Here is a 24,399-nt window from a genome sequence, read left to right as displayed (position 1 = left end):
AGAATAGTAAAAATACTTGAGATGGCACCATAAATCACACATGAGATAGTAAAGCATCTTGAACTTGAACAATAGTAAAGGAAACAAACAGGAAACAATAAACCGAAGACACATTCCTGAGAACACACTGAAAGAAATTTCGTTTTTTTGGGCAGCCCGGGTGGCTCAGCAGTTTAGCACCGCCTTCAGCCCAGGGGGTGATCCTGGAGACCTGGGATCGAGTCCCAAGTCAGGCTTCCTGCATGAAGCCTGCTTCTCCTTCTGCCTGTGTCTCTGCCTCTCTGTCTCTCACGAATAAATAAATTAAAAATCTTAAAAAAAAAAAAAAAAAAAGAAGAAGAAGAAGAAGAAGAAATTTCGGTTTTCTGAGCTTCACTGTCTTTAAATTGACAATTCCATCATTACTTACTGCCTTAATCACTCAAAGGATTACTATGAAGAGGAGTAACTATTTCTACATATACCAACACAGACAGACTCTCTAAATTAAAAGTCATCATGGAATCCTAAGACATACATCTACTTTTGAAAAGGTGATGAAGAATTGGTGAGAGTCAGAAATAACTACCAAGTTTGAAGTGTAGGAATAACAGACAGAAAACCAAGAAGGGAAAACATGCTTGAGCAAAGTTAAAGATGAACAGTTTGCCTTTTTATTTAATGTTCTGATACCAAGCTGAAGAACTTTTCAAATGAATGATCTAAATGCAGGTCAAGAAACATTTAAATTTAAGAAAATGTATATAGGGCAGCCCCAGTGGCTCAGCGGTTTGGCGCCGCCTTCAACCCAGGGTGGGATCCTGGAGACCTAGGATCGAGTCCCATGTCGGGCTCCCTGCATGGAGCCCGCTTCTCCCTCTACCTGTGTCTCTGCCTCTTTCTCTCTCTCTCTCTGTCTCTCATGAATGAATAAATAAAATCTTAAAAAATTATTTAAAAAAAAGTATATAATTGTATATTTAATATAATCTTAGTGATCTCAAAGATATATACACACACATAGAAACTTATCAGTAGGGAAGCTTTAATACTTTTTATACATTTTCCAGAATCAACAGTTGTTGCTTTGGAAAAAAAAAAAAAAAATACTGACACAGAAGACTTTATCCTTTTCATAGAAAATTAGAAGAAAATGCATATAAACTTACTCTGCCATGATGTGGGACAATGCCCTTCAAACTGTCTTCCCTTTTGTTCTCTTGTTCAATTCCCCGAGTACTAGAAGAAAGTGATAATACACCACCTACGTGCCTTCTACTATCTCCAGTATCTATAAAATTACCTGAAAAAAAAAAAAAGAAAAAAAAAAAAAAAAAAAACAGAGCAATGTCAAAGTCTCAGTAATATAACTGCTTCTTGCCACGCAAGTTTATGCAAACCTAGTACTTAGCAATCATATGACAAATACAGCAATTTGCATATAAGAAAAAGTAACCATCAGTAAGTGGCAACAAACTTCGACCACACACAGAATTTTTAATTCTCAAATGTCTGAATAAAACACACCCAATGCGTTCATAATAAGCAACGCATGCAATATACACTACAGTATGTCTAATACTACTAATGTATTCTTTTGAAAAGTTTTAGACTGTTTAAAAATCTGAAGGAATACAATGGTTAACACAGGTTACATTATACCAAAGAAATTAATTCTTTAATTAAATTAATTAATTAAAGAGAAAAGGCAAAATCAAACAGAATTTAAGAACAGAGTCAAGTCATATTTCAATACTTACTGATCCCAGGCAGACAAACAACATGGCCTACTTCAGACTCTTTGTGGGTTGTTTCAGAACTTCCCGAAGAGTGTGAGCCATCAGAAATTGGAGAGCTGTTATTTTCTGCTTGAGACTTATAGTTTAAACTACCATTTTCATTTGCCTGTTGAAAAAACAGATGTATTGATTTTTTAAATTATAACCATTTTTAGGGGAGAAACATAAGAAACAGAGAATGACTTCTTGACAAAACGATGCCAGGCAATTAATGTAGAAAGAATTGGAAATATCACCATTATAACCACCATAGAAATAACTGTTTCTAGAAGGCTTCAGCAATGATACTAAATCCAGTTTGTGAAAGGTTCTTCGGGAACAGAAAGTTCACATGGCCTTAATGCACCATTCCCCAGATTACTCATTGATAACAAAGGAAAAAAGGCACCTACACAAGGAGATATCTACCCAATACCACATTAACCGAGATTATCAAATACAACTTCATCAATAGCGGGACAAACAGATGTCTAGATCTGTCTAGACAAAAGCACACAATATCCTTATGTTTAATCTTTATCTGTTTGTAATAAAAATGCTTTATCTGAATTCTTGCCAAAATCTTTAATTAGGAGGGGAAAAAAGCAATGAGATATACCTAGCTTACCGGCCATTTTACAAAAACTTTAATGACATGAAGAACTACTCTAAATTGAAATACTAAAGAGACAGGACAACCAGATGCAACTGTAATCCTTGATTAAATCCTAGATCAAAAACAATAAAAGTAAAGGACATTTTGGAGACAATCGGATAAATGTGAATACAGACTGTATATTCATTTACATTACTATATCAAACTTAGTAATACAATTGAGATTATACAGGAAAATAGCTTTATTTGCGGAGAAAATGTCAAAGTATCAGAGTGAAATGTCAAAATACTTGCAAATTCCTCTTAAATGATACACAAAAAAGTATTCATGGAAGGACAAAGAAAACAAAGATGGTCAATTGTTAACAACTGGTTAATCTGGATGAGGGGCATACACACATTCACTGTGATATTCTTCAATTTCTCTGCAGAGGAAGGAAAAGTAAGAAGCAGCAAGAAAGGATGGGTAAGGTATTTCTTATCACTTTCTATCTTGAAAAACAGATCAAAGAAAACCAAAAGTTTATGTTTTATGGTAATATCTAATGAGACCAGTAATAGTTTTCTAAAGTCAAATTTCTGAAAAACCATAAAATTGGAACATACCTGACATGAATCACTTGTAGGTAATTTAAAATCATTTTCTGGAGGTTCCTGTCCTAGGTCTTCATACAGCATTCCTGGAATAGCTAGTTGCTCAAAATAAGCCTCTAAATGTTCATCATAAAACTCTTCATCATCAATATCATCATCTACTAGTAAAATGGAAAAAAAAAAAAAAAAGGAAACATTTTAAAGTACTGACTCAACAATAAACGTTATTTAACCAAAATGTTGATAAAAGCCTTCTGAGGAAGAAAGCAGAACAGGAGGTCCCTAAGCTCACCTCGCAATAGGGATACAACTAGATAACACTCACATAAGTGTGAATAGCCCAGAAAAGGATCAAAGACTGGCAGAACAGACATTCCACTGCTAAACGTGGAAAAAAGGCCACATCAAGGAGGTTAGGAAGGGCAGAGACACGGTCAGAAGCTAAATGAAACCATAGGATAGTCTGCAAAAGGGAGGGACTCCAAGGGTGAAGAGAGGGGAAACAGACCCTCATACCAGGCACCCCAGACACAAGGAAGAACAAACCCCCATGACATTTGGCTTTGAAAACCAGAGGGGCCAAATTTCACAAACTCTTACAATTACTCGGGCATAACACCTGGAACTTTAAAAAAAAAAAAAAAATCAGTGGGCTTGGCTCTGGCAGAGCTGAGAGGGCAAGAGGAAATGGAGTCCTTATCTTTAAAGAGACAACACAACAAACCCCACAGATACAACATAGAAGTAGCAGTTTGAAAACCACTGAAGGTATGTGGGAGGGAGATTTGTTACCTAATTTTGGGGCATGTGCTAGAGGAGCAGGGATCTCTGGGAGACTTCAGGAACAAAGGAGCTGGCAGGTACCATTTCCCTTCCCTAACCCCCAGCCAAAATACACAAACACCTCTGGGGACCAGTAGGGCAAAGACACTCAGTAGGTAACCTGCTAACAGTGCACACTGCCACACATTCTGCTACAGACACACCCCTTCCAATATGCTCCTGGTCAGAACTGATCCAAAATAGTGGCACAAGCCTAGCACTATGCAAGCAGTCCTGACAAGGTCCAGCACCACTCCAAAGTGACTTTTGCTCCAAAGAGGGAGAAAGATCACCACACACATATCAAGACTGTGGTTCCAGCAGTAGACTGAGGACAGATAGCTGATTTTTTTTTAAGTAATTTTTGTTGTTGTTGTTAAAGATTTTATTTATTCATGAGAGACACAGACAGAAGGAGAGAGAGAGAGAGGCAAAGACACAGGCAGAGGGAGAAGTGGGCTCTATGCAGGGAGCCCTATGCAGGACTCAATCCTGGGTCTCCAGGATCACACCCTGGGCTGAAGGCAGCGCTAAACCTCTGGGCCACCAGAGCTGCTTCTGATCTGATTGCAGACCTCACCCACCAGTGAAAGCTTCTCAGGGGACAACGCACAGAAAGTGCCTACAATAGCTCTGGTAAACATCTGGTCTGACTCAACTTAAGCCCAAGCAGTCCCAGACTGCCCCATTACAACACAAGGACCATATCCTGTCCACAACAGAAAAAGAGAAACTCTGCAGATGACTGCACCGAAGGCAAAAGCAGTTCAACCACAACAGCAGGGCACACGCAACACACACAAGATACCTCTTAAGCACCAGGTTCTGGAAAACAGGAGAAGTTGCACAGAAGGGCACTACAAGACCTCTTCTTCCTAAGGCCACCACTTTAAGAGCAGGAGATGTAGCTGACTGTCACACCACATAGAAACAGAGTCAGACAAAAGAAGACAACAGAGGAATATGTCCCAAATGAAAGAACAAACTCAAAGCAACAGAATCCCTATAAAGAATTTAAAGTAATGGTCATAAAGATATGCAGTAGACTAAAGAGTAAAAGACATCAGGAAACCCTTAACAAGGAGATAGAAAACATAAAAGAAGAGCCAAAGATAAATAATTTAATGACTAAAATCAAAAATATATTGAATGAATAGATGGAATACACAGACAAGATAAAGCAGAGGAATGGATTAGCAACCTGGAAGGCAGGGTAATAGAAAACAATCAAGCTGAACATAAGAGAAAAATTAGTAATAGAAAACTGAAAATAGGAGCAGCTGAGTGGCTCAGTTAGTTGGTTAAGTGTCTGCCTTCAGTTCAGGTCATGATCCCAGAGTCCCAGGATCCAGCCCCAATTCAGACTCCCTGCTTAGAAGGGACCCTGCTTCTTCCACTCCCTCAAATAAATAAATAAAATCTTAAAAAAAAAAAAAAAGTGAAAATAGACTTAGAGAACACAACAACACCATCAAATGTATTAACATTCACATTACAGGAATCCCAAAAGGGGAAAAAGAGAGAAGAGGGGGCAGAAAATCTATTTGAAGACATAATAGCTGAAAACATCCCAAATCTGGGGAAGGAAACAGAAATCCAGATCCAGAAGGCACAGAGAGCCCCCAACAAAATCAACCCAAGGAGGTACGTGCCAAGACACATAGCAATCAAAATGGCAAAAAAAAAAAAAAAAAAGTGATAGAGAATTCTAAAAGCAGCAAGAGTGTTGGGGTGCCCGGGTGGCTCAGTCTGTTAAGCATCTGACTCTTGATCTCCTATCTCAGCTCAGTTCTCAATTTCAGGGCAATGAGTTTAAGTCTCATGTTGGGCTCCATGCCTTAAATAGATATAAAATAAAAATAAAAATAAAAGCAACAAGCAAAAACAGTTACATACAAGGAAAACCCTAAAAAGCTATTCGATTTTTCAGAATTTTGTAGGCCAAAGGGACTGGCATGATATATTCAATGTGCTGAAAGGAAAAAACATGTAGAGAATACTCTATCCAGCAAGGCTATCATTCAGAATAGAAAGAGAGGTAAAGGGGCACCTGGGTGGCTCAGTGATTGAGTATCTGCCTTTGGCTCAGGGAATGATCTCAGGGTCCTGGGAGTGAGTCCCACATTGGGCTCCCCCCCAGGGTACCTGCTTCTCCCTTTATGTCTCTGCCTCTCTGTGTCTCTCATGAATAAATAAAATCTTTAAAAAGAGAGAAAGAGGGATCCCTGGGTGGTGCCGCGGTTTGGCGTCTGACTTTGGCCCAGGGCGCGATCCTGGAGACCCGGGATCGAATCCCACATTGGGCTCCCGGTACATGGAGCCTGCTTCTTCCTCTGCCTATATCTCTGCCTCTCTCTCTCTCTCTCTCTCTCTCTCTGACTATCATAAATAAAAACTTAAAAAAAATTTTTTTAAAGACACACACACACACACACACACACACACACACACACAGTTTTCCCAAACAAAATATAAAGGACTTCCACTAAACTAGCCCTAAAAGAAACGTTAAAAGGCAATTCTTTAAGAAGAAAGATATGTAGGAGTAAGAAAAGTAGGAAGTACAAAATAGACTATAAAACAAGGAGTGTAACAAGAGACAATGGACACTACATAAAGGAGATAATCCAACAGATTTCACAAATATATACGCATCCACCATGGGAAGAACCAAATACAGCAATCAACTGATAACAAATATGCAGAATCTAATGAAGAATAACACAGTAACAATAAGAGACTTTAACACCCCACTTATAGCAATGGACAAATCAACAGTTACTTTGAATGACACACTGGACCAAATGGATCTACGGATAAATTTAGAACATTCCACCTTAAAACATCTTAATACTTTGTAAGCACAAAATATTCTCCAGAATAGATAACATTTTAGGCCACAAAACTAGTCTTAACAAATTAAAAAAGACTGAATGCATCTTTTCTGACCACAAGGCTATGTATGAAACTAGAAATCAAACACAAGAAACCATCTGGAAAGAACACAGATACACAGAAGTTAAATAAAATGATACTAAGAAATGAATGGGTCAACCAAGAAATCAAAAAGGAAATAAAAACATACATGAACAAATGAAAATGAAAACACAACAGTCCAAAATCTTTGGGATGCAGCAAAAGCTGTTCTAAGGAGTAACAACTTTATAACAACACAGACCTATCTCAAGAAGCAAGAAAAATCTCAAATAAACAACCTAACCTTACAAATTAAGGAGCTAGAAAAGGAGAACAAACAAAACCCAGGACCAGTAGAAGGAAAGAAATAATAGAGTAGAAATAAATGAAATAGAAACTAAAAAAAAAAAACAAAAAAAAACAAAAAAACAATAGAACAAAGAAACCAGAAGCTGATTCTTTGAAAAGATCAATAAAATTGATAAATCTTTAGCAGTATTCATTTGAGAGAGAGGGAAAGAGAGAGAACACACAAAATCAGGAATGAAAAAAAGAGAAAAACGAAAGAAATACAAAGGATTATAAGAGAATATTATGACATGCCAAAAAACTGCAACAACCAAGAAGAAATGGATAAATTCATAGAAACATAACCTCCCAAAAGTCAATCAGGGAAAAAAAAAAAAAAAAGGAAATCTGAACATACTGATTACCAGCAAAGAAATTGAATCGGTAATCAAAAAGCACCCAACCAAACTCTAGGACCAGAGAGCTTCACAGGTGAATTCTACCAAAATTTAAAGAAAAGTTAGTATCTATTCTTCTCAAACTATTTCAAAAATTAAAATGGGAAAGAAAGCTTCCAAATTCATTCTATCATTACCCTGACACCAAAATCAAATAAAAACACTACAAAAAAAGAACTACAGGTCAACATGTCTGATGAATAGAGATACAAAAATCCTCAACAAAATATGAGCAAACTGAACCCAACAACACATTAAAAAACAAACAAACAAACAAAAAAAACCAACACTCATCACAATCAAGTGAGGTTTATTCCTGGGATGCAAGAGTGGGTTGAAATTCACAAACATGAAACATCACATTAACAAGAAAAAGGATAAAAACCATATGAACACTTCAATAGATGCAGAAAAAGCATGTGACAAAATACAGCATCCATTCATGGTAAAAACCCTCCACAAAGTAGATTTAGAGGGAACCTACCTCAACATAATAAAGGCCAAATATGAAAAGCAGAAAGCAAACATCATACTCAATGGGGGAAAACTATTAAGAGCTCTCCCCCAAGGTCAGGAACAAGACAAAATGTCCACTCACCACTTCTACTCAACATAGAACTAAAAGTCCTAGCCACAGCAATCAGACAAAAAAAAAGAAATAAAAGGAACCCAAATTGGTAAGGAAGAAGTAAAACGTTTACTATTTGCAGATGACATGATGCCATATATAGGCTATCCTAAAGACTCTAAAAAAAAAATAATAATAATAATAATAACAAACCCACAAAAAATAAAAAACAAAACCTACTAGAATTGATAAATTCAGTAAGACTACAGAATATAAAAACCGATGTCAGAAATCCATTACGTATCTATACACTAATAATGAAGTAGCAGAAAGAAAAAAAATCCCATTTACAATTGCAGCAAAAATAATAAAATACCAGGGAATAATGTAGCCAAGGAGGTGAATGACTTACACTCCGAAAACTGTAAGAGACTGATGAAAGAAACTGAAGACAACACAAGCAAATAGAAAGATATTCATACTCATGAACTTGAAGAACAAACATTGTTAACATGTGTACATGAGCAAAAGCAATGTATAGATTTAATGCAATCCCTATGAAAAATCAAAATATCAACAGTACTTTTCACAGAGGTAAGGATAAACAATCCTAAAATTTGTAAGGAACCACAAAATTCCCCCAAGAGCCAAAGCAATCTTGAAAAATAACAAAACCAGAGGTATCATAACCAGATTTCAATACATACAACAAAGCTGTTGTAATCAAAATAAAATGGTACTGGCACAAAAATAAACACATAGATCAAGAGAACAGAAAAGAAAGCCCAGAAACAAACCCACAATTATATGGTCAATTATTCTTCAACATATGAGCTAAAAATACACAATGGAAAAGATCTCTTCACCAAATGGTGTTAGGAAAACTGGATAGCAACATGCAAAACCATGAAACTGAACCGCTTTCTTACACCAAACACACACACACAAAAACCCAAAATGGATTAAGGACCTAATGTGAGACCTGAAACCATTAAAAATCGTAGAAGAGAACAAAGGCAGTAACTCTGATATCGGCCATAACATTTTTGTACCAATGTCTCCTGAGTCAAGGGAAATAAAAGCAAAAATAAACTATTGGGACTATATCAGAATAAAAAGCTTTTGAACAGCAAAAGAAACAATCAACAAAATGTCTGATAAAGGGTTCCTATCTAAAGTATATGAAGAACTACTCTAACACCAAAAAACAAAATAATCCAATTTTTGAAAATGGGCAAGATGACATGAACATACATTTCTGCAAAAAAGACATATAGATGGCCAACAGACACATGAAAAGATGCTCAACATCAATCATCAGGTAAACAAACACAAATCAAAACCACAATGAGATGTCACTTCATACTGTCAGAATAGCTAAAGTCAAAAACCAAAAGAAACCAACAAGAAATACTGAGTATTGATGTTTGAGAAAAATATGCAGCCAAGAACACTTTATCCAGCAAGGCTGTAATTCAAAACAGAAGTAGAGATAAAAAGCTTCCAGGACAAACAGAAACTGAAAGAATTTGGGATCACTAAATAAGCCCTGCTAGAAATATTATAGGAGATCCTTTAAGCAAAGGGAGATCCCAAAAGTAACAAAGACAAGAAAGGAACAGAGACAGTGACTTTACAAGTAATACAATGGTACTAAATTCATATCTTTAAAAAAATATATCCTATTTATTTGAGAGAGAGAGAGAGAAAGTGCCCACAAAAGAGGGAGGAATAGAGTCCTACTGAGCAGGGAGCCCAATAAAGGGCCTGCTCCCAGGATTCCAAGACCATGACCTGAGCTGAAGGCAGAGGCTTAACTAAATTGAGCTAATCAAGCACCCCTAATTCGTATCTTTCAATATTCAAGGTAAACAGATTAAATGCCCCAATCAACACACAAAGGATACCAGACTGGATAAAAAGCAAGATCCACTGATAGGCTGGCTTATAAGAGACTCATTTGAGATTGAAAGACACCTCCAAATTGGAAGGTAGAGGGAGTGGAAAACCATTTATCATGCTAAGAGACATCAAAAGAAACCTAGAGTAGCAATCCTTATATCAGACAAATTAGATTTTAAACCTAAGACTGTAGTAAGTGATGAGGAAAGATGCTATATCATAATTAAAGGGTCCATCCAACACAAAGTTCTAACAATTGCAAATATTTATGCCACTAACATGGGAGCAGCCAAATATATAAACCAATTAATAACAAAATTAAAGAAATACATTGATAATAACACAAAAGTAGGAGACCTTAACACCCCACTCTCTCTTCAATGGACAGGTCACCTAAGAAGATAAACAAGGGCTTTGAATGACACACTGGACCAGATGGACTTCATAGAAACATTCAGAGCATTTTTTTTTTTTTAAGATCTTATTTATTCATCAGAGACACACAGAGAGAGAGAGAGAGAGAGAGAGAGACTGGCAGAGACACAGGCAGAGGGAGACGCAGGCTCCCTGCGAGGAGCCCGATGTAGGACTCAATTCCAGGACTCCAGGATCACGCCCTGAGTTGAAGGCAGATGCTCAATCACTGAGCCACCCAGGTGTCCCTATTCAGAGCATTCTATCATAAAGCAACAGAATACACATTCTTTGTGAGTGCACACAGAACATTCTCCAGAATAGAGCACATACTGGGTCAAAATCAGGTCTCAACTAGTACCAAAAGATTGGTATCAATCCCTGCATATTTTCAGACCACAGTGCTTTGAAACAACTCAATCAGAAGAGGAAATTTGGAAAGAACTCAAATACATGGAGGCTAGAGAGCATCTTACTAAAGAATGAAAGGGTCAACCAGGAAATTAAAGAATTTTAAAAACTCATGGAAGCAAATGAAAATAACACAACTATTCAATACCTTCAGGATGCAGAAAAGGCAGTCCTAAGAAGGAGGTAATACAGCAATACAAGCCTTTCTCAAGAAACAAGAAGGTCTCAAATATACAACCTTATACCTAAAGGAGGTAGAGAAAGAACAGCAAATAAATCCTAAACCAGCAGGAGAAGAGAAATAATAAATTAGAGCAGAAATCAATGAAACAGAAACCAAAAGAACTGTAGACAAGATCACAAGACTGGGAGCTTGAAAAGAATAAAGATGGATAACCTTCTGATCAAAAAGACTTACCAAAAAGAAAAGGACCGAAATAAGTAAAATCATGAATGAGAGAGGAAAACACCAAAGAAATACAATTCTAAGAACATATTATGAGCAACTAAATGCCAACAAAGTAGACAATCTGGAAGAAATGGGTGCATTCCTAGAAACATATAAGTACCACAACTGAAACAGAAGAAACAGAGTACCTGAATAGACCCATAATCAGCAAAGAAATTGAAGCAGTCATCAAAAAATAAAGAACCAACAAGAGTCCAGGGCCAGATGGCTTCCCAGGGGAATTCTACCAAACATCTAAAGAAGAAATAATACATATTCTTCTGAATGTTTCAAAAAAATAGAAATGGAAGGACAAGTTCCGAACTCTTTCTCTAAAACCAGCATTACCTTGATCCCAAAACCAGACAAATCCCACAAAAAAGAGAATTATAGACCAATATCCCTGATGAACATGGATGCAGAATTTCTCACCAAACAACTAGCAAACAGGATCCAACAGTATATTAAAAGGATTATTCACCATGACCAAGTGGGATTTATTCCTCGGCTGCAAAAGTTGTTCAACATCTGCAAATCAATCAATGTGAGAGATCACATCAATAAAAGGAAGGACAGGAACCATATGATCCTCTCAATAGATGCAGAAAAAGCATGTAACAAAGTACAGCATCCTTTCTTAAAACTCCACAGTTTGGGATCCCTGGGTGGCGCAGCGGTTTAGCGCCTGCCTTTGGCCCAGGGCGCAATCCTGGAGACCCGGGATCGAATTCCACGTCGGGCTCCCAGTGCATGGAGCCTGCTTCTCCCTCTGCCTATGTCTCTACCTCTCTCTCTCTCTGTGTGACTATCATAAATAAATAAAAATTTAAAAAAAAAAACAAAACTCCAGTTTAATGACCAAGTGGGATTTATCCCCGGGATGCAAGGCTGGTTCAACACTCATAAAACAATCAATGTGATAGATCATATCAACAAGAGACAAAACAACAACCATATGATCCTCTCAATAGATGCAGAGAAAGCATTTGACAAAATACAGCATCCATTCTTGATCAAAACTCTTCAGAGTGTAGGGATAGAGGGAACATTCCTCAGCAAGTTAAAAGCCATCTACGAAAAGCCCACAGCAATTATCATTCTCAGTGGGGAAACAATGGGAGCTTTTCCCTTAAGATCAGGAACACAATAGGGATGTCCACTCTCACCACTGCTTTTCAACATAGTACTAGAAGTCCTAGCCTCAGGAATCAGGCAACAAAATAAATAAAAGGCATTCAAATTGGCAAAGAAAAAGTCAAACTCTCCCTCTTTGCAGATGACAGGACACTGTACATAGAAAACCCAAAAGACTCCACCCCAAGATTGCTAGAACTCATACAGCATTTTGGTAGCGTGGCAGGATACAAAATCAATACCCAGAAATCAGTGGCATTTCTATACACTGACAAGGAGACTGAAGAAAGAGAAATTAAGGAGTCAATCCCATTTACAACTGCACCCAAAAGCATAAGATACCTAGGAATAAACCTAACCAAAGAGGCTAAGGATCTAACCCTAAAAACTACAGAACACTTCTGAAAGAAATTGAGGAAGACATAAAGATGGAAAAAAATTCCATGCTCATGGATTGGAAGAATTAATATTGTGAAAATGTCTATGCTACCCAGGGCAACTTACACCTTCAATGCAATCCCTATCAAAATACCATGGACTTTCTTCAGAGAGTTGGAACAAATCATCTTGAGATTTGTGTGGAACCAGAAAAGACCCCTAATGTCCAGGGGAATACTGAAAAAGAAAACCAATGCCAAGAGAATCACAATGCCAGATTTCAAGCTGTACTACAAAGCTGTGATCATCAAGACAGTAGTGGTACTGGCACAAAAACAGACACATAGATCAATGGAACAGAGAACCCAGAAATGGGCCCCCAACTCTATGGTCAACTAATATTTGACAAAGCAGGACAGAATATCCACTGGAAAAAGGACAGTCTCTTCAATAAATGGTGCTGGGAAAATTGGACAGCCACATGTGGAAGAATGAAACGAGACCATTCTCTTACACCAGACACAAAGAGAAACTCAAAATTGATGCAAGATCTAAATGTGAGACAAGAATCCATCAAAATCCTAGAGGAGAACACAGGCAACACCCTTTTTGAATTTGGCCACAGCGACTTCTTGCAAGATACATCTATGAAGACAAGGGAAACAAAAGCAAAAATGAATTATTAGGACTTAAGATAAAAAGCTTCTGCACAGCAAAATAAATGGTCAACAAAACTAAAAGACAACCTACAGAATGGGAGAAGATATTTGCAAATGACAGATCAGATAAAGGACTAGTATCCAAGTCTATAAAGAACTTACTGAACTCAACAGCAAAGAAACAAACAATCCAAACATGAAATAGGCAAATGACATGAACAGAAATTTCACAGAGGAAGACACAGACATGGCCAACAAGCACATGAGAAAATGCTCCGCATCACTTGCCATCAGGGAAATACAAATCAAAACTACAATGAGATCCCACCTCACACCAGTCAGAATGGGGAACATTAACAAGACAAGAAACCACTAATGTTGGAGAGTTGTGGAGAAAGGGGAACCCTCTTCTACTGTTGGTGGGAATGTGAACTGGTGCAGCCACTCTAGAAAACTGTGTGGAGGTTCCTCAAAGAGTTAAAACTGGAGCTACCCTATGACCCAGCAATTGCACTGCTGGGGATTTACCCCAAAGATACAGATGCAGTGAAACGGCAGGACACCGCACCCCAATGTTTATAGCAACAATGTCCACAATGGCCAAACTGTGGAAGGAGCCTTGGTGTCCATCGAAAGATGAATGGATAAAGAAGATGTGGTCTATATGTACAATGGAATATTACTCAGCCATTAGCAACGATGAATACCCACCTTTAACGTGGATAGAACTGGAGGGTATGATGCTGAGTGAAGTAAGTCAATCAGAGAAGGACAAACATTATATGGTCTCATTCATTTGGGAAATATAAAAAATAGTGAAAAGGAATAAAGGGGAAAGGACAGAAAATGAGTGGGAAATATCAGTGAGGGTGACAGAACATGAGAGACTCCTAACTCTGGGAAACGAACAAGGGATAGTGGAAGGAGAGGTGGATGGGGGGATGGGGTGACTGGGTGACGGGCACTGAGCATGGCACTTGACAGGATGAGCACTGGGTGTTATGCTATATCTTGGCAAACTGAACTCCAATTAAAAAAAATACCAAAAAATATACAAAAAATATACAATAAAAAAAATATACTCCACAGTGTAGGGATAGAGGGAAAATACTGCAATATCATAAAAGCCATCAAGGGAAAGTCCACAGCGAATATCATTCTCAATGGGGAAAAACTGAGAGCCTTTCCCCTAAGGCAGGAACACAACAGAAATGTCCACTCACCACTGTTGTTCAACGTAGTACTAGAAGTCCTAGCCTCAGCATCAAACAACAAAAAGAAATAAAAGGCACCCAAATCGGCAAAGTCATCACTCTTTGCATAGGACTTAACATTCTACGTGGAAAACCCCAAAGACTCTACCTCCAAATTGCTAGAAATCATTCAAGAATTCAGCAAAGTGGCAGGATACAAAAATCAATGCACAGAAATCAGTGGCATTTCTATACATCTCATTAGAAGAAAAATTAAAAGAGTTGATCCCATTTACAATTGCACCCAAAACCATAAGATACCTACGAGTAAACCTAACCAAAGAAGCAAAGGACCTGTATGCAGGAAACTATAGAACACTCATGAAATTGAGGAAGACACAAAGGAAAAACATTCCATGCTCATGGATTGGAGAACAAAGATTGTTAAAATGTCTATGCTACTTAGAATAATCTGTACATTCAATGCAATACCTATCAAATTACCTTCAACTTTTTTCACAGAGCTGGAACAAACAATCCTAAAATTTGTATGGAAATAGAAAAGACCCCAAATAGCCAAAGGAATGTTGAAAAAGAAAACCAAAGCTGGTGGCATCACAATTCCAGACTTCAAGCTGTATTACAGAGCTCTCATCATCAAGACGGTATGGTACTGGCACAACCACAGACACAAAGATCAATGGACCAGAACAGAAAACACAGAAATGGAGCCTCAACTCTATGGTCAATCATCTTCAACAAAGCAGCAAAAAATATCTAATGGAAAAAAGTCTCTTCAACAAATGGTGCTGGGAAAATTAGGCAGCCACATGCAGAAGAATGACACTGGACCACTTTCTTACACTGTACAAAAAAATACTCAAAATTGATGAAAAAATTACAAAAATCCATCAAAATACTAGAAGACATAGGCAGCAACTCCTACAGACATCGGCCACTACAACTTTTTGCTAGATACATCTCCAAAGGCAAGAGAAACAAAGACAAAAATTAACTATCATCTAGATAAAAAATTAAAAGACAACCGACAGAATGGGAAAAGATATTTGCACATGTCCTATCAGATAAAGGGATAGTATCCAAAATCTATGAAGAACTTATCAAGCTCAACACCCAAAGAATAATCCAATTGAGCAATGGGCGGAAGACATGAACAGGCATTTCTCCAAAGACAGACAGACACATGGCCAACAGACACGTGAAAAAATGCTCAACATCACTTGCCATCAGGGAAATACAAATCAAAACCACAATGAGATACCACCTTTCACCAGTCAGAATGACTAAAATTAACAAGTCAGAAAACAGAGGTTGGCAAGGATGTGGAGAAAGGGGAACCCTCTTGCACTGTTGGTGAGAATGCAAGCTGGTGCAGCCACTCTGGAAAACAATTTGTAGGTTCCTCAAAAAGTTGAAAAGAGCTACCCTAAAACCCTGCCATTGCACCATTAGGTATTTACCCCAAATATAAAAGTGTAGTGATCTGAAGAGGCACCTGCATCCCAATGTTTACAGCAGCAGTATCCACAATAGCCAAACTATGGAAAGAGCCCAGATGTCCATCGACAGACGAATGTATAAAAATGTGGTGTGTGTGTGTGTGTGTGTGTGTATATATATATATATATATACACACATACACAAACATACATACACACACGTACATACAATGGAATCCTTCTCATTCATCAAAAAATGAAATCTTGCCATTTGCAAAGACATGGATGGATCTAGAGGATATTACGCTGAGTGAAATAAATCAATCAGAGAAAGAATTGTCATATGATCTCACTCATATGTGGAATTTAACAAAACAGAGGATCATAGGAGAAGAGAGAAAAAATGAAGACAAAATCAGAGAGGGAGACAAACTATAAGAGACTTAATCACAGGAAACAAACTGAGGAGGGGTGGGGGTGGGGGAAATAGGGTAACTGGGTAATGAACATTAAGGAGGGCACATGATGTAATGAGCACTGGGTGTTATAGAAGACTGATAAATCACGGAACTCTACCTCTGAAACTAATAATACACCATGTAAGTTAGCTGATTTTTTTAAAAAAATTTAATTAAAAAATGAGAAAAATATAAGCAAAAATTTTAACCCAATCAAAAAAAACATACACAAATAGTAACTCATTTTTTACAAACAGTAATTCAAAGGGCTATATGCACACTCCTATGTTTACTGCCTCATTATTTACAATAGCCTAACTATGGAAGCAGCTCAAGTGTCTATCCATTGATGAATGGATACCAAAGATGTGGTCCACACACCCGCAGGAATACTACCCATAAAAGAAAATAAAAATAAATAAAATAAATAAAATAAAATAAAATAAAATAAAATAAAATAAAATAAAATAAAATAAAATAAAATAAAAAAAATAAAATAAAATAAATAAAATAAATAAAATAAAATAATAAAATAAAATAAAATAAATAAAATAAATAAAATAAAAAATAAAAAATAAAAAATAAAAAATAAAATAAAATAAAATAAAATAAAATAAAATAAAATAAAATAAAATAAAATAAAATAAAATCCTGGGCCACCTGGATAGCTTAAGCACCTGCCTTCAGCTCAGGTCATGATCTGATTGGGCTCCTACTCAGTGGAGAGTCTGCTTCTTCTATCCCTTCCCCCTTCTTGCACTGCCTCTTTCTCCCAAATAATAATAAAAATCCTTTGTAAAAAAAAAAATTAATATAAAAAAAGAATAAAATGTTGCCATTTTGAACAACATGGATCAAGCTAGAATCTATTATGCTAAGTGAAATAAGGTAATCACAGAAAGAACTACCATATGACTCTATTCCTATGTGAAATTTAAAAACAAAACAAACAAGCTAAGGGGAAAACAAAGTGAAAGGGGGACAAACTGAGAAACAGACTTTTAATTCCAGAGAACAAACTGATGGTCACCAGAGGGAAGGGTGGTGGAAAGCCGTGAAATAGGTAATGTAGAGCACACTTCTCATGATAAACACGAAGTAAGGCACAAAACTGATTAAATCACTCTATTGCATACCTGAAAGTAATATAACACTGTATGTTAACTATACTGGAATTAAAAAAAAAAAGTCAATAAAACACATGGGTCAACAGTCCATGTAAATTTAACATCCATGTAATGAAAAAACTATTCATAACTTCAGTCTATAAATCATTATGAGCCTTCTAATACAAACTAAACATTTAATCTTCTTTGAGAGAATAGCACAGAAAAAAATTCTGGCATATGGCAAAAGTTAGAATGAATGTGGCATCAAAGATCAGTGGGAAAAGTGTAGGTTCCTTAGAAAACAGTGTGCCAGTGGGTAACTATCAAAAGGGACAGATAAGCCTGTAACAGGAGAAGTAAAAAAAAATATTTTTGGTGAGTTAATGATTAAGTATAAAATGAAACTTCAAACAATACCTGATATTGAGAAAGAAGCAACTAAGGAAAAAATATATAGCAAAGTTGAATACCAAGAGATACGAAAAAAATTACTCAACTCCCATCAAAACCAAAAAGTTGTAAATAAACAAAACACTAGCAGTGGTTTTTAGTGTTCTAACACCCAGTCCAGCAAAGCCAGGATAAATACTAGGACTCTCAAGCACTAGTAACAGTAATATAATTTGTCACTGCCTTTTCAAGAGGATAATTTTGCAGTCAGCATTAAGAGCCTTAAAAATGGGGAACCCTGGGTGGCGCAGCGGTTTGGCGCCTGCCTTTGGCCCAGGCGCGATCCTGGAGACCCGGGATCGAATCCCACGTCGGGCTCCCGGTGCATGGAGCCTGCTTCTCCCTCTGCCTATGTCTCTGCCTCTCTCTCTCTCTCTCTCTCTCTCTCTCTCTCTGTGACTATCATAAATAAATAAAAAAATTATAAAAAAAAGAGCCTTAAAAATGCTCATAATTTTTTACTTAGGTATTTCACCTCTAAAAATCTAGCCTACTAAAACAAAGATCTGTCTGAATTTAATGATTCCTTATTCACAATTCCATAATCCAAATATACCTACAAACTTTGGTAGCAAAACCTATCCTGAATTTATAATATTTATTTATCCCACTCAGCTCATCAGCCTGGCCTTCAAACCTGTCATTAATTTGGTCCCTTCCTACTCTTCTGAGTTTACTTCCCAAAATAGCCTTCTACAGGTGCTTAAACATGCCACACAAAACCACAAGAGTTTGGCTATTCTCCAATCATGGCCTAAAATGTCTCCTGGGGCCTTTATTGAAGTCCTGAAAAACACTTCTCTCTTCCTAAATATATATTAAGGCCTATCATGGGTATTTTCAAGAAAAAGGAAAAATTGCATCCCCTTTTAATAAAGCTTCACAGATACCTTCCTCAATCAGAACTTGTCACCCTCCTAGGATTCCTGCACAATTTGTACTGTTGAGATACAGTTACTGTAGTCAGAGGGTTAGCTGTGCATCAATTTTCTTACTTGGCAGACCTTTCAGAGGCTAAGTATTTCATTGTTCCCCCAATTTTTTAATATAGTGCTTTATACTCTGTATCCTAATGATAACAAACTGAGGGATGAGCATAATCATATCAGGTTTCATAATAAATTTTAAAAAGTTCCATCACTCAACAGAAGCAGCAATCTGAGTGCTGGTAGGGAGCAGTGAAAGGAGAAAACAAAGAAACCAAAAGCTGGCAAAGTAACTACTGAAACAAAGACGAAGGAAGATGTGGCGTAGCCAGGTAAGGACTAGGAAAACACAAGTCACTTTACAGTACCAGAAGAATCCTCCAAGCTTCTCAGTGATGGAAGTTTCTCATTTTCTAATAAACTAGTGTGGCTTAAGTCACTGTGTGGATTCTTGTCTTCAAAAGGTCTTCCAGCATGAGGAACAACAATCTACAAGAAATAAAACACAAGTAACAGAAGCAAACTCACTACTCTGAAGACCACAGTACAAGGTTGCAAAAAGGACCACTAATGTGCTCAGTATTTGTAATTCACAACTTAGGCAACAAAGGTCTACCTGTTTTATGTGTATCAGTAACTCTCCTTGACCCCATGCCACCCTCCTCTCCTGATCCACTCACTGAGACATTAGTAAAATTTAATATCTCATATTGTATGCACAAGCTCAAAAGACCTAGTCATATAGTTAGTATACTAATACCCAAGTGAATTTGAACAATACAAGGCTTGGGGTAGGAAGTGAAGGTAACAGCCAAGTTGGACTCTGCAACTTACGATGGCATTGCTGAGTTTCCTGTTCCTCAACCCAGGGACCACATAATCCTAAGAGCACACAGCAGTTTATTAAGGGCATTCAAGGCCCAGAATAAAAGAGAACATTGCCTTCTATGTGTCAATTTTATTTCACAATCATATTAAATATATGTCAGACATGGCCATCTTTAAAATTAGATTTATGCTCACCAACACACACACACACACACACACACACACACACACACACACACGTCAAATGCAGTAATAGCTCCCTCTGGTCTATGTTTCCTAACATTTTTTTTTCCTCTTGCTCTTACTTTATCATCTCCCTTTTATCAAGTATCTCATGTTTCTATACTTGCTTTGCTGCTTTCCAGTGTTATGGTCCCTCCCTTACTATCAGTGGCTTTTAATACTTTTTGGAAGTCAATTCTTCAGCCATCCTAAAAAACAAATTTCCTACCATGAAGATAAGTTATGTTCTTTCCCTTGAGAAACTATGGCATTCTAAATGTTCAAGAAATCATGCTTTCTGACTTAATTTCAATTTGACTACACCTGAATTTCCTTTAAAAGGCACCTCTCAAATTTGAAAGTTTGTTAATACAAGTAGCAAGTGTATAGAGCAGGGGTCAGCAAACATTTTCTGTAGAGTCAGCTAGCAAGATTTCGGGTTTTGTCTGCCTTACAGTCTCTGTCACAAATTCTCAACTCGGCTATCATAGCACAAAGCAGCCCTAAACAATGGGTATGGCTGTGTTACAACAAAACTTTACAGAAATGGGCAGATCGGATTTGGACAATAAGGTACGGATTGCCAACCTGTAGCACAGAGAAATAACTCTTTAGACCTCTTTGTTTATAAAATATAAATACAAGACTCCAGACTTGAAATTCCTGCCAATGGTTTGTGTTGGACACGAACTACTGCTCTGCTAAGCATCTTTTCCTTTGAGGAGCTCATCTCTTTTTACATCATGTGGACCTGGGGGAGGGGGGTTGTCAGCTGCACTCCAATCTGTGTGTAAACACACACAGAAGCAGCCTGAGTCCAGGCTCAACAAACAGTATTCTATTCCAACTTACCCCTTGGAACAGTGACTTAACATAGAGAAGAACATAGGACCCTACTGAGCTCCTTATAGTTGTCATCCTTTTCTTTCTTTTTTTAATTTACTCTCAAAGGAAGATCACAGTCTTCTTTTTATCACGAATATTAAGAATGTAGCCTTGGATTGCCCACAAGTGAAGATACCTCTTAATCAATTACTGAGTACCAACCATGTGCCAGGCACCCAAGATAAAATAAATGAAACAGAGAGAAACCCTTTCCCTCCCAGAGCCATTATTTTAGAGGCAGCCAGCAAGGGGTGAAGTAGAGCAAAGGTGGCAAAGTCCTGATGACACATGAAACCCTGGACCAGGACTGCTCTCATGTCCTGGTTACTTGAAGCAGTAACATGGATTTCTGCTATTTAAAGTACAAGACTTTAACTAATATTACTACTATCTAACACCTGCATCTGTGAAACAGGACCTTGTACTCTCTCAATAACACTCCAGAAATTGATAATATATGAAAGATTACCTTGTTGTCCTTATTCTTCAACCATGATTGTAAACAAACATCAACAGGTGAATCTGTTTGAGAAAAAAATTATTTTATCAACTAAATACCCAACAATCCCTAAAAATAGCAAATTAATGAACTAAACATATTTTCCCGTTAAGCAGAATAGAGCACTTTTAAATGATAGTATAGGAACTTACCACGGGTCAGTTAAACTGTCAGGGTTGGAAAGTATGAAAAATTATACATTTGCCCCCCTCCCCTCAAAAAAAAACTTGACTATGAATCAAGACTTTAAAGCTAACTTTTGCTTTATAGAGGGAAAAGAAAAACAAGAAAAATGACAGCCATGCCTAAGCATATAGACAAATCCAAATCATGGGACAATTTACAGGATGACAAATCATGAGACAATCTACAGGTGACTGACCAAGCTTTTTTCACAGGCACTTAGGACATACAATAAATAATGTACCATAAGATAATCTTCTCTGGACTCCAATTCAAGCAAACCAACCCAGATAATTAGTAAAATGAATATGGACTAGAGTGTTATATGATAATAAAAGAACTGTTAAGTATGTTAGCAATATTAACGGAACTGTGGGGGCAGCCCCAGTGGCTCAGTGGTTTAGCGCCGCCTTCAGCCCAGGGTGTGATCCTGGAGACCCGGGATCAAGTCCCACATCAGGCTCCCTGCATGTAGCCTGCTTCTCCCTCTGCCTGTGTTTCTGCCTCTTTCTCTCTGTGTCTGTCATGAATAAATAAATAAAACCTTAAAAAAAAAAAGGGAAAAAAAATAACTGTGGTTATATAAGCAAATGTCTATTTGTCTAAAATATCTAGGAATAAAATGAATTAGGAATTTTAAAATACCAGAAAAAAGTAATAAAAAAAAAAGAAGGGATAAAGCAAGTATGAAGTAAATCTTATACTAACTGACATTGTCGGTAAGTAGGAGTTTTTTTTTAAAGAAATAAAATTTGCCTAGCGTGAAATCACCACCTCCCTAAAGCATACAATTCAGTGGTTTTTAGTATATTCTCAAGGTTGTATTTTCATCACTCCAGAAAGAAACACTATACCACTAGCAGTCACTCCCCACTCTCCCCTTCCCCTGGGGACCACTAATCTACTGACTCTATGGATTTTGTTGATTCATAGTCTACAGATGTCTGTGAATGAGTCTTACAACACATGGCTTTTTTTTTTTTTTAAGATTTATTATTTATTCATTCATTCATTCATTTATTCATTCATTCATTCAGAGAGAGAGGGAGAGAGAGAGGCAGAGACACAAGCAGAAGGAGAAGCAGGCTCCACGCAGGAAGCCCGACGTGGGACTCGATCCCGGGTCTCCAAGATCACACTCCAGGCTGCAGGCAGCGCTAAACCGCTGCGCCACTGGGGCTGCCCAACACATGGCCTTTTGTATCTGTCTTCCTTCACTTAGCTTAATGTTTTCAAAATTCATCCATATTACAGTACATATCAATACTTCATTCCTTTTTATGGCTCAGTAATACTCCACTGTATGGACACACTATATATTGTTTATCCAGTCATCAGTTGATGGAAATTTGAGTTGTTCCCACTCTTTTGCTATTGTGATTACTGCTGCGATGAATATTCATGTTCAAGGATTTGGTTGGACATATTTTCCATTTCTCTTGGGTATACACCTAGTACTAGAACTGCTGGCTAATATGATAGTGCTACATTTAACGTTTTGAAGAACTGTCAAACTACTTTCAAAGCAACTACATCATTTTACATGCCCACCAGCACCAGATGAGAGTTTTAATTTCTCCATATCCTCACCAACACTTGCTATTTTCCATCTCTTTGATTATCCCTATTATAGTAGGTGCAAAGTAATTATCTCATGGTTTTGATGTGTATTTCCCTGATGACTAAAGATGTTAAAATCATTTCATGTGTTCACTGGCCATTTTACAACTTCTTTAGACAAATGTCCATTGAAATCCTTTGTCTGTTATACAGTATTGGTTTTTGGTCTTTTTGTTTTATTGAATCGTAAGACACGTATTCTGGATGCCAGTCCCTTACCATATATGTGATTTGCAAATATTCTCTTCCATCTTTGTGCTGCCTCTTCACTGTTTTGAAGTCTTTTGAGGCACAAGAGTTTAATTTCAATGAAGTCCAATTTACCAATTTTTTCTTTTGTTGTTTTTAAGTGTGAGGAATTAATGCCATTCTCACTATGTTTATACATATTTGACACTTTTCATCAAGAGAAATACAAACACCCATTAAGATTTTTAACAAACAGGGATGCTTGGGTGGCTCAGTGGTTGAGCATCTGCCTTTGGCTCAGGGCGTGATCCTGGAGTCCCAGGATCGAGTCCCACATTGGGCTTCCTGCATGGAGCCTGCTTCTCCCTCTGCCTATGTCTCTGCCTCTCTCATGAATAAATAAATAAAATCTTAAAAAAAAAAAAAAGAAAGATTTTTAACAAACATACAAAAGTACCTTCCACTCATCAATCCTATAACATGGGCATAAGTACTAAACCACAAAGTTTGGAATGATATGCTATCTTCACTACATAAAAATACAATACATAGTTTAAAATACCTAGCTTTAATTTATCTGATAATTTCTCTGAATATAGAGTACTTAGAAGCAATCAGAAAGCAGATTTTTTTTTTTTTTTTACAATTTACATTTCCCCCTCATTCCCATAGTTTCTTTCTTTTTTTAGTAGATTTTATGTATTCATGAGAGACACAGAGAAAGAGACAGAGACATAGAGGGAGAAGCAGGTTCCATGCAGGGAGCCTGATGCAGGACTCAATCCCAGGACCCCAAAGTCACACCCTGAGCCAAAGGCAGATGCTCAACCACTGAGCCATCCAGGAATCCCTATTTTTATAGTTTCTTTGCCAGATCCAATTTGATAGCAATTGTTCAAAATGACTCCAAAGCATTCAACTTGGTTTTCTTATAAACAATTTTTTTTAGAATTTATAATTCACCAACTTATATAAAATTAAATTTAGGAACAAAAATGACTAGTAGTAATAT

The 24,399-nt window shown here is 37.2% G+C and overlaps 1 protein-coding gene across 10 annotated transcripts in view; it reads right to left on the bottom strand.

Annotated features, from left to right (window-relative positions):
* The window catches only part of CEP192 (centrosomal protein 192), a 157,525-nt gene that overhangs the window by 115,213 nt on the left and 17,913 nt on the right, over positions 1-24,399 (bottom strand). For 8 of the 10 annotated variants that reach the window (XR_007411689.1, XM_025429599.3, XM_049111887.1 and 5 more), the window contains exons 6-10: positions 21,366-21,418; positions 19,330-19,450; positions 2,980-3,128; positions 1,740-1,884; positions 1,149-1,282 (exon numbers count right to left, since the gene is read on the bottom strand). Coding sequence is in view for 9 of the 10 variants with exons in the window: in XM_025429599.3 (XP_025285384.3) it covers positions 1,149-1,282; positions 1,740-1,884; positions 2,980-3,128; positions 19,330-19,450; positions 21,366-21,418 (602 nt within the window). In the remaining variant the exon portion in view is untranslated. The remainder of the gene's footprint in view (positions 1-1,148; positions 1,283-1,739; positions 1,885-2,979; positions 3,129-19,329; positions 19,451-21,365; positions 21,419-24,399) is intronic. The other 2 variants (XM_025429595.3, XM_025429598.3) reach the window with 1 other exon arrangement.

The sequence above is a fragment of the Canis lupus genome, chromosome 7 (genome assembly GCF_003254725.2).
Source record: "Canis lupus dingo isolate Sandy chromosome 7, ASM325472v2, whole genome shotgun sequence".
Lineage (NCBI taxonomy): Eukaryota > Metazoa > Chordata > Mammalia > Carnivora > Canidae > Canis > Canis lupus.
This window is presented reverse-complemented; position numbering and strand designations above follow the sequence as displayed.